Raw genomic sequence first — 21,239 nt, 5'->3', positions numbered from 1 at the left:
GGATTATTTCCTAAATGTTTTCTCTGCTAGCCTACTTTAAATATGTATCTGTGTAAATAATATTCTTTAACACTAATTCTCTAAATGTGTATCTTGCTTTTAACGCGTTGTGAACGAGTGTTTCTGTTGTTATTTTCATTTTCCCCTTTATCATACAAGGCCTCACAAGTTTTTTTTTGTTTATGATTTTTACTTCACAAAACCGATCCCGGTCATGTGTAATTATGTTTCACTCGATTTATTAATAGCTGATTGTACTCGTTTAAGTTGGTGCTGGTTGGTGATTCTTGATTTGTACCCATAAACAGGCGACAAAAAAACATATCGCAAACAAAACAGAAGGGATCATCCATTGCTTATACCGATTCGCCACAGACTAATAATATCATCAGAGGCGTTTTATTGGAGCCGAATATACCTGTAAAGAGTGTTTCTGTTTTTGCGTCCACTTTTTTGAACGTTTTATCGAAGTCATCGTTTTAATTGAATAAGTGTGTTACTAAAATTTTACTACCTATTTCTCGCCAGTCAACGCCAGAATACATACATTTCTTCCCCTTTTTTAAAAACTCTAAGTGTATTTTGTACTCTTAATTGGATTCCTCCTCTCACTATCTAATATCTAAGAAACTTTTAACCCTTCGCCTCTGCTGCAAATAAACCACAGTCCACAGCGAGTTAATAAGCACTAAAAACCTGTATCTACATGAAAGAGTCGCGCCCGTAATCGAGAACATTCGACCTGAGTGTTTTTTCTCACATATTTTTGTACAGTTTTGGTTGATTTTCATTTGTTCTGTTTATATTTTTTTTCACTTCTGTTTTTTTATTTTATTGTTTTATTTTCCACTTTATGTCTGTCATTATACTTTTTTGTTGTTTTTACGTTTCTTGTTATGTTTTTCTGGGTATTATTTCATTCTGTTCCTTTAATTTTGTGTTTCAAACTCTTCCTTTTTCTTTAGTCGAGAAGTATATTATTCCAAAATACAATTCCAAGGCTAGGATTAACACCAACAAAAAATCAAACACAAAACCATGTTGAACTGCGTGTGACATTCTCTTCTCTCTTTGTTTTGCTGTCCCCGTCTCTTTGTGTGTTATCTTTCCCACAGGCTCCAAGGCCTGGCATATGCGGCTGACTTTCGAACGTCTGTCGGGCGGCTGTAATCTCCATCGCTGCAAACTCTGCGGTAAAGTTGTGACGCACATACGCAACCACTACCACGTGCACTTTCCGGGCCGCTTCGAATGTCCGCTCTGTCGGGCCACGTACACGAGAAGTGATAACCTGCGAACGCACTGCAAATTCAAACACCCGATGTTCAATCCGGACACGCGCAAGTTCGAGAACATGATGTCCCCGTTGATGGCCTCGCAGGCGGCCGCGGCGGCAGCTGCCATCTCGGCAGCCGCGGCTGCAGCCAACAGTTTCAAGTCAGACTTCTCGGCCGCTGCCGCCGTTGCCAACACTTTTAAATCCGAGCTGAATGCAGCAGCGGCAGCGGCGGCTGCTAGCGCGAACTACTCGATGAACCCGTTTAAATCCGATTTCCCCATTCCGAATGCAACGGCTGCTGCGGCCGCGGCAGCAGTAGCATCCTCTGCCTCTACTACCTCGTCATCGCCCGGTTTGAACTCACAAAGTGGAACAACGGACTGATATAGAAGATATCACTGGCCCTCGCCGTACGGCCATTCTCGTACTAACGAAGGCAGTAGTAGCCTTGTCGACTATGGCTACTACCCTCAACCGCAGCAACATCACAAAGCACAATCCAGCAGGCGCCACATTAGAAACAGCATTCAGAATACTAGCGATAGCACCGTAGAAATAGATAGTTCCTCGACGGTAGTCACCAATAGCATTCATGGCAACCAGTATACCAACAACATGGTAGCAACAACCGATGTACCTGTTAGCGAGCGGACGACCGTCGTCCGACCATCCTCCAGCATGATAGCGTCTAGCTTTTCACCGTCATACCTGGAAACTCTTCGTGATGCAGATCCTACTTACAGCGGCAACTGGAAGAATCTCGGAAACGGGCCCAGCCTATACGGTAGACGCAGCAGTAGCGTTGGGAGCCTGTACACTGATAGTAACGTTAGTGGCGTGACCGGTTTCTACGGTCGGGACGATCACTGTCCGGAAAAACTTGTCGGTCATATTGATGGAAGTTGTTCGGAACCGATGGCTCGTCCACAGCGCCGGCCAACTCCACTGCAACCCGCTCCGTCACCTGGAGTGGCGCAGCGGGAAGAGTTACGATAGCTTACGACTTACGATCGTTCAAATCTGCCGGCCGTCTAGTGTTGAAAGTTCTGACCTTTTTCCCCTGCAGAAAAATCAATGATACAGCCCCACAAATGATTACAACATACGTTAATTTTTTCAACAGAGGCCTTGCTTGTTTTGTATATTTACTTAAGTTTATTACCTTGTTTATCTTTTAGATAGATTTTATAATGACGCCAATCAAACCTATTATTTATGTGTTATTTTATATCCAATCAGTCGAAAAAATTTTGATATCGTTTACCCACATGCAACTATGCGGAGCGCAATTCAGCGAAACCCAATTCGTTATGATCGTACCAGAATAGCCCCATTGGTGACACTAAATTCAAAACTGTGCCACACTGTGTAGCCGAGCTTCCGGATTTCGGACGTAAGCCGGCCCCCAAACAAACCCCGATTCTCGGAAATTCACAATGCGTTTTTCAACCACAATATGTGTCCTACCACAATATTACCAGGAAAGCTCTGAACTAGTTCTAGGTCCGCATTGATGTTACTCTGACCTGCTGCAGTTTACTCAATTGTACACACACACATATTCTAAAAGCCGTAGCATAACCACCACCACCAACAACAACAAAGCAGCCACTAAAATAAGCATATTATCAGTAGCGAACCCACCTATTAACGAAAAACCCTAGTGTTGGACAAAAAAAAACTCTGTTTTGGGTAGAAACCTTCCACCAGTAGTAGGCCATATCAGTTTTTGGAACGACCTGTCCTCGACGCAAATGATGTTGCTAACCACCAATAAATCCAATATTGAAACTAGAGACTGTAGATCGTAGACAAACGACAGAGCTTAGTAACTGTCTATCGCTAACCGCTAGGCACAATTCATATCGGTTCGTTGCGTTGCCATTCATCGTTCAGAAATGTTCCGCCATTTTAGATCGCAGCAGCCCGGAACAGTGTTTGCTTGGGTGGGCTGAAATATCCGCACCGATAAAGCATTCGATTTTGGATGCTGAGCGAATGAAAAAAGTCTAAGTAACCTACGAACCAACTACTACTACTACTACCGCTATATCTACTACTACTTACTACAATCTACGTTTCCATCTTGTTTTCGCTTGCTGTAAGTTTCGCTAGAAAACGGTAGAGCTTCCTAGAGTTACCTAGCAGCTGCTGTCTCTTTCGTTCTCTCTCTGTATCGTTTGTTGTTCGCGGTCTAAGACGACCTCATATTTAATCTTAGGAAGCAAGCGATGTAACAAAGTCCACATACCGACACACATCCAAGCAAGCTGCGAAAACAGGGTCATAAGCAAAAACCATAGCTACGAACGGATAGCAACGGGGAGAAGGAGTACCCTGTGTATTCCGACAAACGTAAGGCGAGATAAGCATGTACTCACAACAACATTTAGAGGTTAGAGAACAAATCTAGATGAATTTTAGTTGTTCTATTTCGGGGTATATGAGGTGAGGAACGAATAATTATGCTCAACATTTAGTCCTGGTTTTCGAAAAAAAAAGAAATTGCAATTTTATTCGCGGCTGCGTACGTGTAAACGGTGTCATAGTTTTTTTTAGATTGAATTGGAAATGTAACCCGATTAAGTCAGTCAGTAAAACCAACAACAACTATATAAACACCTTCGGCAACAACTCGTCGGGGTAAAACGCGGGCATATTACTAATTAAATTAGTCAAATGATTTGACAAAACAAGTGTAAGTAAAAGTAGGAAACGTAACGTAAATGTAATAATTTATTTATTATTTATAGTTACACAAATAATTCAATTCTAGGCTAATTAAAGAACGTTGTTTTTGTTTCATTTCAAACGATTTTTTCGCCAAAAGTTAGCTGTTTATTTACATTCAAGAATGCGAGAAATTTAATAAAACTAATGAACCTAAGTTTAGCAGCTGAGAAAGAAAAAAAACATACACACACAAGCGTAAACATGCGTAAAAGTAATATATTTATATTTATAATGGTAAATAAATATGGAAAAGCAAATATTTATAAAAAATAGGAAAAAATATTTACCGCAACTGAGCTAAGGAGGAATAATAAAAAAAATCAAAGAGAAATGATAAAGGAACAAATACACAATGTTTGTAAATAAGTTACATACGAACAGCAAAAAAATGTCAAGCTAGCAAAATACATGAAATACATTCTACTGCCGCCCGGAAAACAGAAAAAAACACAAACAAATGAAACAACGGAGCCATTCCTCGTTGCTATAAAACCATTAAAGTAAACAAACGCAAACAAAACGAAACACGAAATAGAACAGAAACCAGTCACGAAAGGCCAGCTTAGACGCAAACGAAAGGCATTTACATCTACATACTCAAAACCTAGACATTACTAGACACTGTAACAAACATTCAATTATTAAGCGTTAACGTGTAAAGAATACTTGTAAAACAGACAACCTGATTATTTTTACTAACAACGTGCAATATGATATAATTACCATTTTTTAGCTTACTTTTAAAAGCGTAAACCGTTGTGTTTAAACATATTTGTTAAGTTTGTTTAAGTTTTTTACTTGTTTAAGAGACACGGCACTCTTGAATTACTCTTACCTTGTCCACAATCGAGACAGGCAACATGAAGAGAGTGGAAGAAAAACCTAAATTTGTGTGAATACTACCTCATTTAAACGGCTGTAACATTGTGCTATTGTACATAGTTATTCCTATTAGGTTTATACAATGTTTGTTCTTCATTTATCTTATTATCATTCTTTTTTTTTGTTTTATAATTTTCTTTTCTTTTTGTTTGAATGTTAGAACTATTTGTTGTTGCGTTTAGTCCGCCCGCGCTCATCAAGCATAAAGCAAAACAACACCGCCTCCAGTAACCCCAAACCCGCATCTCCCCACCCACACCCACAAACCGGTGTTGGCATAGATAAGCTAGTAGTGTTAAAGTACACACCAATAGAGAGCAGTTCTCGCGGAGAGACACCGCGAAGCAGAGATGATGCATATGATTGGCAGTAAAATGTATTTCATTACCATTCGATCAGAACAGAAACCCACAAATACGCAAAAACAGACACACACACACACACACATATATATAGAATGGAAAACAACAGATGGATAAACACAAGAGAAGAAAAGACACATACATATGTATACAGCAAGCACGAACGCGATGCAAGAAAGGCCAGTGAACAGCAATGAAATAAGTTTTTTTTGTGTAGGTTCTTAAACTGAATAATGTTGCAGATTTTCAATCAGTCAGTCGCACGATTTTGATTTTGTTTTCGATTATTAAGCATTGATGTGGTGTTGTTGCGATTTTCGGAACGTTGTTCAAGTTGTCGCACTCTCTCGGCAACGGATGTTTTTTGGGTCGAGATTTCTTTGGACTAGTTGTATTATTCTCACTGGCTTTGGGAAAAAAAATCTGGTTTCTCTTTGTCTGAATTAGTTTTGTGGGGAACAAGATATGTTTGGATTAAGAACCTGAGGCTACCGAATCTAACATCAAAGCAAATATATTGGTATGACAAGCATTTCGACATCATAATATAAGGCCTTTATATACATATATAGGGTTGGGGAAAAAGAAATGTCGTATTTCTGATCGAAATTTACCTCTTTATTTAACATACTTAAAATTATCCAATTTAGGTCAAATATGCGCCGTTTTGTTCGCAAACTTGTTGCCATTTAGAAGAAAACTTCATTATCACCCCCCCCCCCCTTATAACCACCCCCCTCCTCCTTATTTGCAAAAAACTCAGATAGCCAGTTTTCGCAAGCCTCTTTTGAGGCCAACTTAGTATCACCAAGAGCGTTGTGCATGGACCGGAAGAGATGATAATCACTTGGAGGCAGGTCCGGACTATACGGTGGGTGCAATAGAACATCCCATCCGAGCTCCCGTAGCTTCTGGCGGGTCATCAAAGATGTGTGAGGCCGAGCGTTGTCCTGGTGGAAAACAACACCATTCCTATTGATCATTTCTGGCCGCTTCTGGTCAATTGCCTGTTTCAAACGGTCAAGCTGCTCACAGTAGAGAACCGAGTTGAGGGGCTGGCCATAGTTGAGCAGCTCATAGTGGATGATTCCCTTCCAATCCCACCAAACACACAGCAAAACCCCTGGCCGTCAATCCGGGCTTGGCGATGGTTTGGGCCGGCTCACCGCGCTTCGACCACGACTTTTTTCGATTTAAGTTGTCGTACGTGATTCACTTTTCATCACCAGTCACCATCTTCTTCAAAAATGGGTCGAGTTCGTTCCGTTTCAGGAGAGCATCGCAGGCGTTGATTCGGTCTAAAACATTTTTTTGCGTCAACTCGTGTGACACCCATACATCCAGCTTTTTTTGGAATCCAATCTTCTGCAAATGGTTCCGAACGGTTTTATGGTCTATACCCAGTTCCTGGCCAATCGAGCTAGTGCTCACATGCCGGTCTACTTGGATGATTGCAACGATTTTATCGGTTTCCACGACGATTGGCCTACCAGTACGGGTTGTATCTTCGACAGCCACTACATTAGAACGAAATCGATCAAACCAACGCTGTGCTGTGCGAATCGTTACAGTATCGGGTTCATAAACTACACGATTTTTGTCGGCTGCTTTCGTTGCAGTTTTACCTCGCAGGTAGTAAAAACGTAAAATATGGCGAATTTCTTGCTTGGTGGACTCCATCTTTGACGCGCTATAATTTGAGACTGAAAAGGACAATCACAACACTGTCAAAACGACACTTGTTGCACAGATACGAATCGCCCCGACAAATTATTGCAGACCTGCGTAAAAAAAATGTGAAAGCGATTGGGTTCATTTTTTAATTTTTCTTCATTCCCATAGCTCATAGTTGACCAAGTCGACCAACAACTTTTTTGATCAGCTGACCTAGTGTTCCTCATTACTACACTTTTAGAAAAAAATGGTAAATATTACCAATTGTTAGCCGGATAAATGATTATACCCTGAACATGTTTGACCACGATTGAAAATAATTTACCCTTATGCATTTACCTGTATGTATTTTTGTTGCTATCCGCAAAATTATCAATACCGTGTACCAATCGTTGGTAGGGATGTGTATTGCATCTGCCATTTCAACAAATTTACACAAACTGCATTCGGGTCTGCTAATGTGATAGAGAGTAAATAACTTCACGAATACAGATGATTTAGTTTGACTATGTCTCGCGTCAAGGCAATGTTGCCATTTTTGCATGCGTCGATTGTGTTTGAATGTATTGATACCGAACTTGTTCGGTATCGAAACAGGTCGGGTTCCTTTATCTTTCATAAGACATTCGACATAATGTAATAGCCGCTTTTTCAAGAGCTCTGTTTGTCTTTTTAGAGGTTAAATTTTCCTCCTTCAGAATGCCCATATAAACATCAATATCTACATTAGCACCGACTTCGTTATGCTGGATGCATTTAAATATGTATTTGCCATACAATAGTAATGGCGGAAATGTGTCCAAGAAAAAGTCTTTCAATTATACACCGGGTTCTCATTAGCCGTTACCGGAATTAAGGTCTGGCAACATCGCGGAATGCTTACTCGACGTAGTGTGCCCGGAAGCAACACCCTTCCTTCTGTAACACTGGTCATCAGTCTCAGTCTCCCTCACCTCCAACGGTAAGGTAAGCCCTACCAGCAACTGAGGTACTGCGTTATGATATCCGGATAGTAAAAGGTCGCTTGGGTTCTTGTAATTATCTACGAGTTCATTGATTCAAAACATCTGACACGTAAGAGCTTGATTCCTCACAGTACGGACATCGTTCAGTTGCCTGGAACTTTCCAACGGAGTGCTAGACACCTCTAGCTAGAGCTGTTTCGAATCGGCTTCTATCCTGAAGACATTATTCATGCAGATTAGTCACAATGGTGCCGATAGTCCGCAAGTTTCGATCTCGCTAAGGCTAAGCCAAGCCGCCTAGTGAGTGTAATGGACGAGCCATAGTCCAAAAAAGTTTTCACCGTTTTTTTCGGTCCGCAGAGTGTCACCGGAATGATACAGAAAAGTAACGATTGGTTCTGCATATAATGTGCATAATTATTAGCAGTTTCGATATTTTTTTGTAATCTATTGACTGTTAACACTTTTCGACTGATTTGCCACTCAGACCATTTCTTTACTGCCATTCCGAGGAAAGAATGTCGGGAGTGGGAATTGTACTCGTGACTACTAGCCTTTACCATTACGCCAGATCACCTCATCCAGTTTCAATAGAGAAAAATGTCGCAGTCCCACACCCGATGTCATTGAATCTTACAGACGCAACATTAGCCTCTGGATGGTCAATAATTGTGTCGATCGATCCTCTGCTCATCACCATTGACTTCGGAATGCTGGCTCCTCTGCGAAACTCTCTAGTATGCTGGATTATCTTGCTAGTCGATCCGCCATGCTCACGTCATAAAATCCCCGAAATACTATAGGTTTTCCTCGGGATACCGTTGCATGAAATTTGGCTACCCCATTTTCAAATGTGCGGGAAACTTTACCTCACTTCCCTCCCGCAGGGACACGTTCTTCAGATGAGTCTTTTAATCAACTGCCTCCAAACTCGATGAGTGTTTTGAGACGTTCCACATTTTTTTTATCGCACTTAATCCGACAACAGATTGATCAGAAGTACCCAGGACATAGCGAGACTGAAAAGTGTTGCCAACTTGTCGCACGAATCCCGAGACGGTCAGTAACTGCCTCATATGCTGCGCCTTTCAGGTATCATTGTGTAGTCGGGTTAGATTTTCAACTCTCACGCGGCGGATGTATTGATCAATGCACTGAAGAGTATAAGCCAGTTCATGGGGCTACCTGCGAAAGGCAAATCATGGGTGTATTGGTCAATTTGGAGGTGGAAGTACAAGTATTGATTATGGATTATTGTTATTAGAAAATATGTTGACTTGAGCAGATTGATTCATCCCGTTCCACCCTGAAGGTGGAAACGATCCTTGATTAGCAGGGATATCCCCGATAGGATTAAGCTGGACTCAAATATTGTTGAGTGCTGGCTTACCTGGTGGTAGCACGGAGGGATCAGGACGGATACGGATACCTACTGATATCGGCACTCAACCGTCAGATTGAGAATTCGGTAGTAGTAAGCTTTGGCCCCTTTGTATCCATGTCCGGTGTTCGTGATAATGTTTCATCCGCATCTCGATTCACACAGGGCTCTTTCGCACTCATGATTTAAAATTTTAAACACACTAAATTCCTTCTTCACACAACTTTGTTTACGATAATTTTTTGTATGCGAATTTCTTGAAATTACACGATTTGGCACTGCCTAATCGTCGCCTCGTTGAAAAGAGAAATCCTGCGAGTGTGGCTGTGACGACTCAGCAAGCACATTAAATCGTTTAACTGCGCATATACATTATCATATATCCTACATTTTGGGTGATGATGCGCCTAACTAGCATATACATGCAAATTGGAGGCGATATACAGTAATTTACATTTAATGCGACATGCCGAGGCACCACTCAGTGTCGCATTAGAGGCGATTTTGTCCTGTAATCGAACATTGGCGATGAGAGTGGTACAGTATCGACGTCTGGTGATGACTTTCAATGTGAGGCCATAATTTGGGCCCCGAAATCGATGTTCGCATTACAGGTCTGTCCAATTAGCAAAATGTCGCATTGAATGTAAATTACTGTACATACATGGCAAATGCTTACGAGTTGGTTTGGATAAATAAGCTATTTATACAAGCATCTTAAACGACTACTGTCGTACGAATATACGATTTTTTGCTAACATAGAAAAAAACCAATGCTGCAAAATATTTGAAAGGTTATAATTACATTTATAACCGATACCGATACGATCGATTTTTCGCAGTACTACATTGATTCAAATTATACGTTTATGTGATCCCCGAACTGCATCTGCCTGATATGGAAATATGACGTCGATTAGTTCAAATTAACGATAGTGTATATCATGAAAGCGATATTCGTTATACCTAAATTCGTTATACCTTAATCAGTCCTGATAAATACAATAATTTTTTTCGCATTTTATCCGATTTTAGATACACACGATGTATGCTTCGATCGCCATTATGTACGATTGTGACTTGATCCCTCTTTGTACACGACATAAAGTATGCCAAGTTATACGATTTAATGTTTGCCTATGACGGAGCAATCTTTTTATACGTGATTCGCTGGAAATTACCCTTTTTTGCGCCCACGCATCAATCGTGTGAAAAAAATTATCGCGTAACTTTCGAAAAGGCCCTGTCTGCATTATTCGATTTTCTTCATCAATATTCTCTTTCGTAAATAACTCAGTGGAAAAGCAATATTCTGAGGTTTCCGACGATCAGAAGTGTAGAAGGAGACCTCATTTATAAGACTATGTGGCAAAGCTGGCGCAAAATCTGTCTATAAGACCGTGGTTATTGAAAGAAAAATTCAATGAAGAGAATCGATCAAAACACATATGTCCTTTTCAAAAATTACGCGAGAATTTAGCGTATGTGATACGACGAACAAAGGAGAAAATATTTCCAAGGAGAAATCTTTCTATAATATTCTCAGCTTTTTCAGCTGTTAAAATAATTAAATTTCTCCAACTCATAGCTCCGTCAGGATGAGGATGATCAGGATAAACATCTCTGAGAGCGTATTCGATACTGGTTCGATGTAGAAAATTTATTATCTATTAAATTTAGTTAATTTAAATAATTTCGTTAGAATACCGTGAATATACCCTTGGTCAACATCTGCATGGAGGATCTCGGAATATTCGTTTGTTTTGACATATTCCGGATTCTGATTCACTTTGTGCTTAACCTTCTAGGTATTGCAGGCCAACCATGGATGGCTCCGTGGACTAATTGATATCCATTCGTTTGTCTGTTTTCTAATACATTCAAGAACTTGTATAAACACTAATAAGTAATAATGTTTACCGAGTTTTAATTCAGAAAACGCGCTAATATGCTCATTGAAAAATGTCGATGAGGCTTTTCTACTTTGTTTGAGTGATTCGTATCGTAATTATGCAAACAATTTTTATGTAAACAATCGTACGAATAATTTCGTGTAAGATGCCAAAATATAGCTCGCCTGTAGTGTATGTCAAACCATAGCACAACAATGAGAGAACATTCAATCCAAAGATCGTTTGTCGGATAACCACTCACAATCATCACTATTTGCATTACAGATTTTCCCCGAGTGGTCACTACTTGTTTTCAATGCAATTTAATTCAAATACACTTTACTATTTCGTTCACAGGATTTTTTTAAAGGCTACCTTTAATTTTTCTAAACAACCTTTAAAAATAACCAACCAAAAATGAGGCATAAAGGGTGTGTCACATCAAATTTCATCACGGAAAAAACGCTGTAGAAATTCGCCCAGTAGACCGATCCTTTTGAAAATTTTAGACAGTAAAATAAAAACTATTAAACAACTTTTGGCATTTTCTTTTTATTCATACTTCGAGCCCAAGCCCGTATGCTCGCACCTCCCTTTTTACCCCGTCCATAAGGTTCTGTACAACGTCAGGTTGTAGTTTTTTTTTGAACAGAAATCCATTTTCTCTTGAAGTCCGCCTCCGATTTGACAACTTTTGGGTTCTTCCGGAGGGCCTGCTTCATAATCGCCCAATATTTCTCTATTGGGCGAAGCTCCGGCGCGTTGGGCGGGTTCATTTCCTTTGGCACGAAGGTGACCCCGTTGGCTTCGTACCACTCCAACATGTCCTTTGAATAGTGGCACGAAGCGAGATCCGGCCAGAAGATGGTCGGGCCCTCGTGCTGCTTCAATAGTGGTAGTAAGCGCTTCTGTAGGCACTCCTTAAGGTAAACCTGCCCGTTTACCGTGCCGGTCATCACGAAGGGGGCGCTCCGCTTTCCGCAAGAGCAGATCGCTTGCCACACCATGTACTTTTTGGCAAACTTGGATAGTTTCTGCTTGCGAATCTCCTCCGGAACGCTGAATTTGTCCTCTGCGGAGAAGAACAACAGGCCCGGCAGCTGACGAAAGTCCGCTTTGACGTAGGTTTCCGTCGTCCATTACCAGGCAATGCGGCTTCGTCAGCATTTCGGTGTACAGCTTCCGGGCTCGCGTCTTCCCCACCATGTTTTGCCTTTCGTCGCGGTTAGGAGCCTTCTGAACCTTGTATGTACGCAGGCCCTCCCGCTGCTTGGTCCGCTGGACGAATGAACTTGACAAATTCAGCTTATTGGCGACATCCCGGACCGAACTTCTCGGATCACGTCTAAACTGCTTAACTACGCGCTTGTGACCTTTTTCACTGACGTAGCATCCATTTTTGCCGTTCTTCACCTTCCGGTCGATGGTTAGGTTCTCGAAGTATCGTTTTAGTACTCTGCTGACCGTGGATTGGACGATTCCCAGCATCTTACCGATGTCCCGATGTGACAACTCCGGATTCTCGAAATGAGTGCGCAGGATTAATTCACGACGCTCTTTTTCGTTCGACGACATTTTTCCAAATTTACGAAAAATTGACAGTGAAGCATGGCCAACGTGATCTATACACTCTTATCTGATTATAAGCGAAAGCTGAAGATATAATTCCTAAAAATTAAATTTCTACAGCGTTTTTTCCGTGATGCAATTTGATATGACACACCCTTTAAGTGCTACGCCTCTTAAAATCTAATAAAAAGAAACCAACCAAAAATTACATACACCAATTTCGCATTTTTTTATAGGACATACTATTGTATACTATCAATTGGGCATCGACACTGTTCATTTGAGCATACTTAAAATTTATTTTGCAAAGAATGTATATCGATCAGACGTATTATCGTTAATAAGCTTCCTACACTTCTACGAAAATGCACCACCGGTGACATAGATTCTTTCTCTCGTATTTCATTGTCTTATATAAGATACTTCGAAAATCATTGTCTTCGTAGGGGACCGAACAATCGATCTCAATAAAACTAACAAAATGAAAAAGTAACGTTGCGTTCAGATTCGTTTTTTTTTTAAATTATACAAAATTTAGCCGCAAATATGTCACTAGATAAATTTTTTTAAAAGAAAATGTTTAAAGGAGTTGTCAAGAATATTTTTGGTTTGGTAAACCGTGCGATTCTCACCTTGATAAATGTACCTTGATAATGCCCAATGTTGTATATTACAAACGAAGTCGAATATGTCGTGTGTCGAATCGTAGAAAATTTCAAATGAGATTTACGGTAAATCGACTCGAAAATATTCTAGGCAAAATTTCACCTCAATCGAACTTCTTTTATTAGTGTCACATATAGACGCCAAAGTTTGAGTTTTGTGATTTTCAGTTTTGTTCTATCCGCAGTTGCTAATCTCTAGCCAAATCAAGAGCTTTGCGGTAAACTTATAAGCGAAAACGAGCTTAAATTTGGTAGGAATATGTCCTCTGGCATTGGCCTTTTAGAATTTCAGGCCTGGAAGCTGTTCAAAATCCATCTTCATGAACGTTTCGTTATCCATCAGCAGGCATCCTTCGTATTTCGTAAACCTTGTTATACAACTTTCCCCCAGATTTTGCTTCAACGTCCTGTTTAGTTACTTGCAGGCACGGAAACTACGACAATATTCTCGCATACGGATTCACTCGGTGGTACTTTGGTTAAAATTGTGTTTTTTGGCGGTGTCGTAGTCCGAGTAGTTCTCAATACCTTCAATCTTAGGTTTCGATCGTAAATTCCACTACGATGCGTTCTCTGATCCATCCGAACAACAGTTGTGCATTCACGGAAACGTTTCAGCACATCATATACGGTCGATTCAGCCACTTTCAGCGATTTCGCGATTATAGTGTCCGTTACGCCAGACCTGACGTCTGATTTTTAATGTGAGTGTCCAAAATCGAAACACTTTTTCTCTCTCGGCTTTCATCCAGCACAACTTTTTCAAAACAAAACACACAAGACACAAGTTTTCGCAAACAATTTGCTGTTAAAAGATTTATTTCAGATAGGCGTATCCGCTGCTATAAAATGAACAGTGATTTCGTATTCTAAATGTCCTACAAGCCTTATTGTTCTTAGAATTCAAACACCGATTCCATTGGAGACAGCCTCTATATCGCCATTTGGACACTTTAAGTAAAAAACCGTTTCGGATTTTTTTCGTAAGCAGTGTAGTGTTGTGATCCATGAAGAAGGTGCTGGCACTTCTTAGCACAGAATAAGGCTGCATAGGAACTTTCACACCAGCCTAATTTTTCATCAGAAATTGTTATCACACTATCAAACTGCTTGGTTTATACATTAGGTGAATTGATTCAATTTTTCCTCTGAACGACGAATCACCCGCTCTTAGTAATCACGGCACGCATAACTTCTGTGGCCGCACCAGCAACAATTATGTATTATCCCCGCATAAACGTTCCAGTGGTGGTGGATTCGAAAAATCGAAAAACAAATCCTCTGCCGACAGAAAAAAACTTTCGGTTTCCAGCACGGCAATTGCCAAAACGAGGCAGGGACATGACAAAGGATAACACTCATATCCTCCTCCTCGATTCCACCCTCGTCTCTCACCGTAAAGCACAAAAACAAAACAATTAAGTCTCGGAGAAAATCCGCAAAGCTCAATCATAGCGAGAGCGCAAAGAAAACGATAATTATTGCTGCGGGAAAAGGAAAAGTTTTCACTCCCCCCCAAAATCCTGCCACTATTATTGTCACTGGCGGTCCAGTCCATCTCTGGAGGTGGGGGCGGAAGCGAACAGTGGACTTGTCTTTTCTGCTGATGACGCTGCTGCTGCGGTGCCGTCTTCCTTCCTTCGGCGGGCATTGCATTAGTATTCCGAAGTTGTAATTGTGCAACGAGTCGGAAGTCAACTGTTAAAAGTCGTTTGAATTTTAATTAACGATTGCGGCGACTGATTGCCGCCCCGAAAGTTAAAGAAGGGGTCTTCTTGCAGAAATCAAAATGCATGTATTGATGTGACGATTCCTCGCCAAATGGGACACACCCGCGGTCATTCTTCTTCTTCGCCGGCTGAGTTGGTTTGTAAATGCACAGGGAGGGGGCTTAATTCCCCGTCTCTTCTTTAATCCGCGGAATAATTCGGATGCCGGAAAAATAGCATAAATACTGGATTAAGGGCTGACCAGCTGGGATGGGATGCAGCACAGCGCATTGTGTGCAGGAAGATGTGCAGATGCTGACTGTATTCGCGCGGAAGAAGTTGTAATCCTAAGCCTCGCTGTATTTTGCTTACCCTATTTTACGCCACCACAAAAGGACCACTCAGACAAAACTCAGTGATAATAGTTTCGAATTGCGAGTGGCGCTTAACATATGCATTGGGAGGATTTGTCTCTTATGCCGGGAAAGGACGATTGCATCTCAGGCAGTTTTATGCTGTCGACCTATGGAACGTTGTTACAGATCACTTCAGCATTGACTCCACGAGGTTTCGGCACATGCTTCATGGATTTCGTTTGACAGTTTCTCTTCATTTCCCAAGCTCATAGGGTTCACGGACTTTTGAACGCCCTGCCACAGGTTGTCTATCGGATTTAGATCAAGGAATCGGGCTGGCCATGGCATAACATCATATCATCTCGGCATGCTCTCCACCAAATTCTTCAGATGTTGCACGTTAATCTCCTTCCAGGCTCTCGATATTGCTGGGAAGTACGTGTCCTTGTTCGTTTCGCCAGTTTGTGCATCTTATAGTCCAGGATAGCCCACAGATTCTCAATAGGGATCCAATGTGGACTTTGAGCAGGCCATTCCAGAGCTTTCATCCGCTTAGACTTGAAAAAAGCCTTCGGTGTGTCAATGTTTTGTTACAAAATATTGTGAAATTTTCCAGTGGATTTTTTCCATGTCATACGTGTATGCATAGAACATGAAAAATTGCATATAAAATTGGAATTATTCAATATTGTTCAATAACGTTAGATATGAACTTTCATTTGAGAGGTTACCCTAATTATCATCCAAATATTTATAATCATTCAGCTATGAAACATTTTATTAATTCGAGTAGATTTTTTCGTTGCGGGTCACTATGGGTGGCAGGATCAGGGAGTATCAGGAAGGATATTGAAAACGAAAACTTGTTTGTAACGACAGTTTTGTCCACCTTGTTGTCCAAAATCGTCCCTAAGTTCTCAATAGGTCTCGGCTTTGGGGTTGCCACACTATTGGTTTGGTCCAGGCCGATCGGAAGAATGCTGCTGTTTTTTTCGGGTCATTATCTTGCTGGAAGGTGTAGTTATCCTCCAGCCCCATTTGCAGCATAGATTCTTCCATGTAACACAAAATGTCGATGTAACGATCGGTAGTCATAATACCGTAAACTTGCGCTAAGTTTCCCACCCCAGCCCACGAGAAACAGCCCTACACCATAATGCTTCCACCACCGTGCTTTATAGTCGGTTGTAGATGCCAGTTCCGGAGGCTCTCGTCGTTCTTCCGCCACCCTCGGAGTCGCCATTTCTTGTTAAACAGCTTGAACTTGGACTCGTCCGACCGAATAACGCGCTTCCGGAACTCCAGCGGCTTGTTGGTGCGATTGGAAAGGTCCAACCTTTCTTTAATCGCCTAAATGCTCGTTCGTGGGATTTTCTATACATCCCGGTTGATTAGCGTATCCGTTTTTGCATCAGTCTTACGTTTCGGTCCTCTGAGGCATCCGAATGAGTAGCAGGACTGCACCACGGCTCACCCCATACTTCCCAGCAATGTTTCGATGGGACTCCTTACACTGGAAGTCACGCACAATCAAAATTCGAACCAGTGTTAAGATTTGCTTTCCGCCCATTTTCCGGTAGCTTCCTTAGCGTCAAAAACACGATGCTACACACAAAGCTGCAATTTGTCATTGTAATTGCAAATATTTGGGCTACTATGACGACCATTGTAACATTACCACCAAACGACGTGCAACAAAATATAAACCGACAAAACAAATTCCTCACTCTTCGATACTAAATAGTTTGTCAGAGTGTGTTGAAGACCAAAGCATGTTGCAAGTCAGTGTCCTATGATCGTCAAGACGGGAAATACTATGTCATTTGATGTAATGGAAATTTACACGTATACCAGGGTGCATTTGTTTTCGTTGGGCTACCTGAATACCATTCTTATACAAAATGCTGAAACTTCGAGTACTAAAACTAAACGGACCTTCAAATACGTGAAGTTCGATCTCGGGCAGAAATTTGAACGAAGAGATAAATTTCTTAATTTTTTCAGCATGTAGATATTTTTCAAGCATTGGTCAATTATATATTCCGTTGCCTAAATGATTTGCTATTGCTCACACGTTATCGCGTGTTCGACATAGTGTTTACTTCAGTAAATACCGGAAACAACAACAAAACAAATTTACACAAGTTTACTTTAACGTAGTATTGACTGGAAAACCGAAAGGTTTGAAAAAACTTCTAATATCGGAAAACTTTGATTTCAAATGAGTGTGATTTTTTTAGTACCCATCACTGTAGTTATGGCGCCTTCAATTTTCCAGAAGAACAACTTCGCTTCAGTGGAGTTCCACCCTAAAAGTTCTGAATCTGTTGGTGATCCATAATTTGAGGTCGTCTAGTGGCGCTTCACGCTTCAGAAGATGCTCAGGACTGGTTTGGTAGACGGGATAGCGACAACTTCAAAGATTCCGGCCGAGGATGCCTGACGGATGCCGGCGAGTTCTTTGCTGGAAATTAGAGTCTTCTTGTGAGCGCTTACCTCGAAACCAACTCCTTGCATCCCTTCGGATTCGTCCGCGTATCGAACCTCGTAGTTGCGGTATTTCACTGAGACAAGTTCGACAAAGGATAGATAGCCAGGTGCGTTTCCTCATCTTCGTTGGTTTAGGAGAGGAAGCTCGCATCTGTGGAGACTATTGCCGCGTCCACGAGGATGTTAAATGGAGAGATTCATCTCTGACCAGGCACGTCAATTAGAGACCGAACGTGAGGCGGCTGTTGAACGGATCTTTCGGTTATTACTCCAGTGAGGTTTGTAACAACCGTTTTCAAAAATATAAAACCGAGTGGCACAGCACGTCCTCACATCGTCGAAATGGTTTTGGAAATTCCGGTTGCAGTCGACCACCATTCCCAGGATTTTCAACGTTTTACAGCAGTGAATGCGGTCATGGTAAATTTCGACTCCCGAATCACAACTTGGTGTTCATGACTTCAGTCCACTCTATTGCGCTGGAAGTCAAAAGCCTCGTTCAACAGTCCATTTATCGCTTGCATTGGTAAATATGTCTTCGTCAGATTCAGGACTACTATCTCCACGTGCTGTCGATTATTTCTAAATTCATAAAGGGTGTCCCACATCAGCTTGCATCAAGGAAAAAAACGCTATAGAAAATTACCTAGTTGACCGATCCTTTTCAAACTTTCAGAAAATAATATATAATCCATTAGTAAGCTTTTGACATATTTATTACACTCAACTTCAATACTTTAATACCAGTACCAATACCAATCATAAGATTTTGTACAATATCTGGCTGCAGCTTCTTCTGTACGTAAACCCACTTTTTCTTCAGGTCTTCCCCAGTTTTGACGACCTAAGGATGATTCCGTAGTGCCTGCTTCATAATAGCCCAGTATTTTTCGATGGGCCTTAGCTTCGAAGCGTTGGGGGGGAGAAGGGTTTCATGTCCTTGGGTACCAAAGTGACCCCGTTGACTTCGTACCACTCCACGATATTCTTTGAATAGTGGCTCGAGGCTAGATCGTTTTGCTTCACCAGAGGAAGTAGACGCTCCTGTAGATACTCCTTGAGGTTAATTTGCACGTTTACAGTCCCGGTAGTCACGAACGGCGCATTCCGTTTGCCACATGAGCAGATTGCTTGCCAAATCATGTATTTTGGCAAAGTTGGAAAGTTTCTGCTTCAAACATCAAACGTGTGCTGGGCGGTGAAAAACAGTAACCCTGGAAGCTGGCGGAAGTCCGCCTTGACGTAAGTCTCAACATCCATGATGAGACGATGAGGCTTCGTCAGCATCTGGGTGCACAGTTTCCGGCCGTTTCGGAGCATTCTGCACTTTGTACGTGTGTAGTCCCTCCCGGCCCTTGACGCTCTGAACGAAAGACTTGGACAGATTCAACCATTTGGCCACCTCCCTGACCGAAGCATTGGAATTCCACGTAAACGCTTTCACGACACGCTTGTGATCCTGATCACTAATAGAATATCCATTCTGACCGCATTTCTTTCCGTTTCTTTCCGTTCGATGCTCAGAGTTTCGTAGTAACGTTTAGTCAGGCGGTTCCCCGTTGACTGCACGATTCCGAGTTGTTGTCCCGATCAGAGAGTTGAAGATTTTCCAGGTGCTTGCGCAAAATCAATTCGCGACGTTACTTTACTCTAAACTACTTCTACCCAAATCTTCAAGAAAAGATACCCAATGGGTAAATTTATACGGCGTCTTTATTTTGCGTGATGCAATTTGATGTGGGACACCCTTTAATACGGAATTCTCAATCCCACCAGACATAAAGAATGATTTCTCCGGGCGAAGATCGGCTTTGAGGATAGTTAATGGTAGTTCCCAACGATTTTTTCGCTCAACTTCCCGGAACCCCAAAAGAATCGTGTTTCAGAAAATATTACATTCCAACGAAGATGATCTTCGCTGCTAGGAACACTTCTCCAGAGATAGGGTCCGTGTACCCTTCTTGCCATCCTGCCGGAATGCATGATTCTCTAAAACCAATGAAAAAGAATCGATCGCTCTCAGTTCATTTGCGTTACTCTTAGAATACACATTTAGCAATACATGAAAAAATATACATGTTCGTCCGGGAAGCACTATCAGGCAGCTCAACCCTTTTTTTGATAAATACGTTTTTACTTGGAAATGCAGAATAAATATCACGTATAGAGAAGTCCTTTTTTCAGAATATTTATTTAACGTGTCCTCGTGGACATTATCTAAACCCTCTCCTCCCTCACCGTGGACAAGCGTGGAACTTTTCATAACCCCTACCCCCTAAAGTTGTCCATATTGTATGTGGACAGCCCCTAACTTACATCAGAAAGCAAAATTTGCTACAAAATTAGGTAAAATGAGAAATTGATCTTATTATTTTGTCCCACGCTTCTTCCGATTCTTCCAAAGCCTCAGATTAAAAAGTGTTGCTTGGTTGCATCACTATCAACGTTGTCAACTTGTCATGTTAGTACGACTACTCACCACAAAGTGTCGCATATGTGCTATTTAAATTGGTAGTCCGTCACTGTACGCTCTCGACTCAAAGCATTAAAGTCCATCTAAATTTTAACAACGTACCAGATGCATACGTCACATCAATGCACACTCGAAAAAAAAAAACAAAAACCCAAATTTAAAAAATGATATTTAAAAAAAAAATCCACTTTTGATAGTTTGAATCCAAACCTTAAAACCAACACTCTTCCATCCATATTACGTTACGTAGCGTTACTTTGGGCGCCCCTCCGTTGGAGCGGTATAAAATAATCTTGTGATACGGAAAGTAATGACCACTTTCATCCTGGAACGCGATCGACCCTTCCGGGAAACGATCTGTGCGAACTGTGCTAGGTAAGAGAGAATAGGAAAAGCAAAACTAAGCGACAACTCTTAGCTCGATCTAATACAATTACAAGAGAGATCATGGTGCTAAGCGAAAAGTGTTTGAAGTGTTTGTTGTGTGGAATTGTTTCATGTGTAAGTGTAAGTGTAGGAAATTAATCGAGAATTCGGGGAATGAACAATGCAGTGCATGAAAATGTTAGGTAACAAAGTGTCACGCCGATGGCAGTTGTGGGTATAAACAGAAAGCAAACACAAAATAGAACAAAAAACATAAATGAAACTGTTGTGTAAACGTAATTTTTAAAGATAAAAACCCATTTGAAGAAACCGTACGTGCAATATTCACTAGTTATGATTATTTATAATGAAGGTAAAACAGAAACCCGGACTTAGAGGGCGAACAGTTTATGCTCAAGCCACAAACTACGATCAATTGGATG

At 41.2% G+C, this 21,239-nt stretch overlaps 1 protein-coding gene across 5 annotated transcripts in view; it reads left to right on the top strand.

Annotated features, from left to right (window-relative positions):
* Positions 1-21,239, top strand: part of LOC129761847 (sex determination protein fruitless) — a 717,406-nt gene that overhangs the window by 670,982 nt on the left and 25,185 nt on the right. For 2 of the 5 annotated variants that reach the window (XM_055759642.1, XM_055759650.1), the window contains one exon: positions 1,116-19,398. The exons of the other annotated variants lie outside the window; for them this stretch is intronic. In XM_055759642.1, coding sequence (XP_055615617.1) covers positions 1,116-1,663 — 548 coding nt within the window. In that variant the 3' untranslated portion in view covers positions 1,664-19,398. Of the gene's footprint in view, positions 1-1,115; positions 19,399-21,239 lie in introns of those variants that run through there. 5 annotated transcript variants of the gene reach the window in all.

The sequence above is a fragment of the Toxorhynchites rutilus genome, chromosome 1 (assembly GCF_029784135.1).
Source record: "Toxorhynchites rutilus septentrionalis strain SRP chromosome 1, ASM2978413v1, whole genome shotgun sequence".
Lineage (NCBI taxonomy): Eukaryota > Metazoa > Arthropoda > Insecta > Diptera > Culicidae > Toxorhynchites > Toxorhynchites rutilus.
This window is presented reverse-complemented; position numbering and strand designations above follow the sequence as displayed.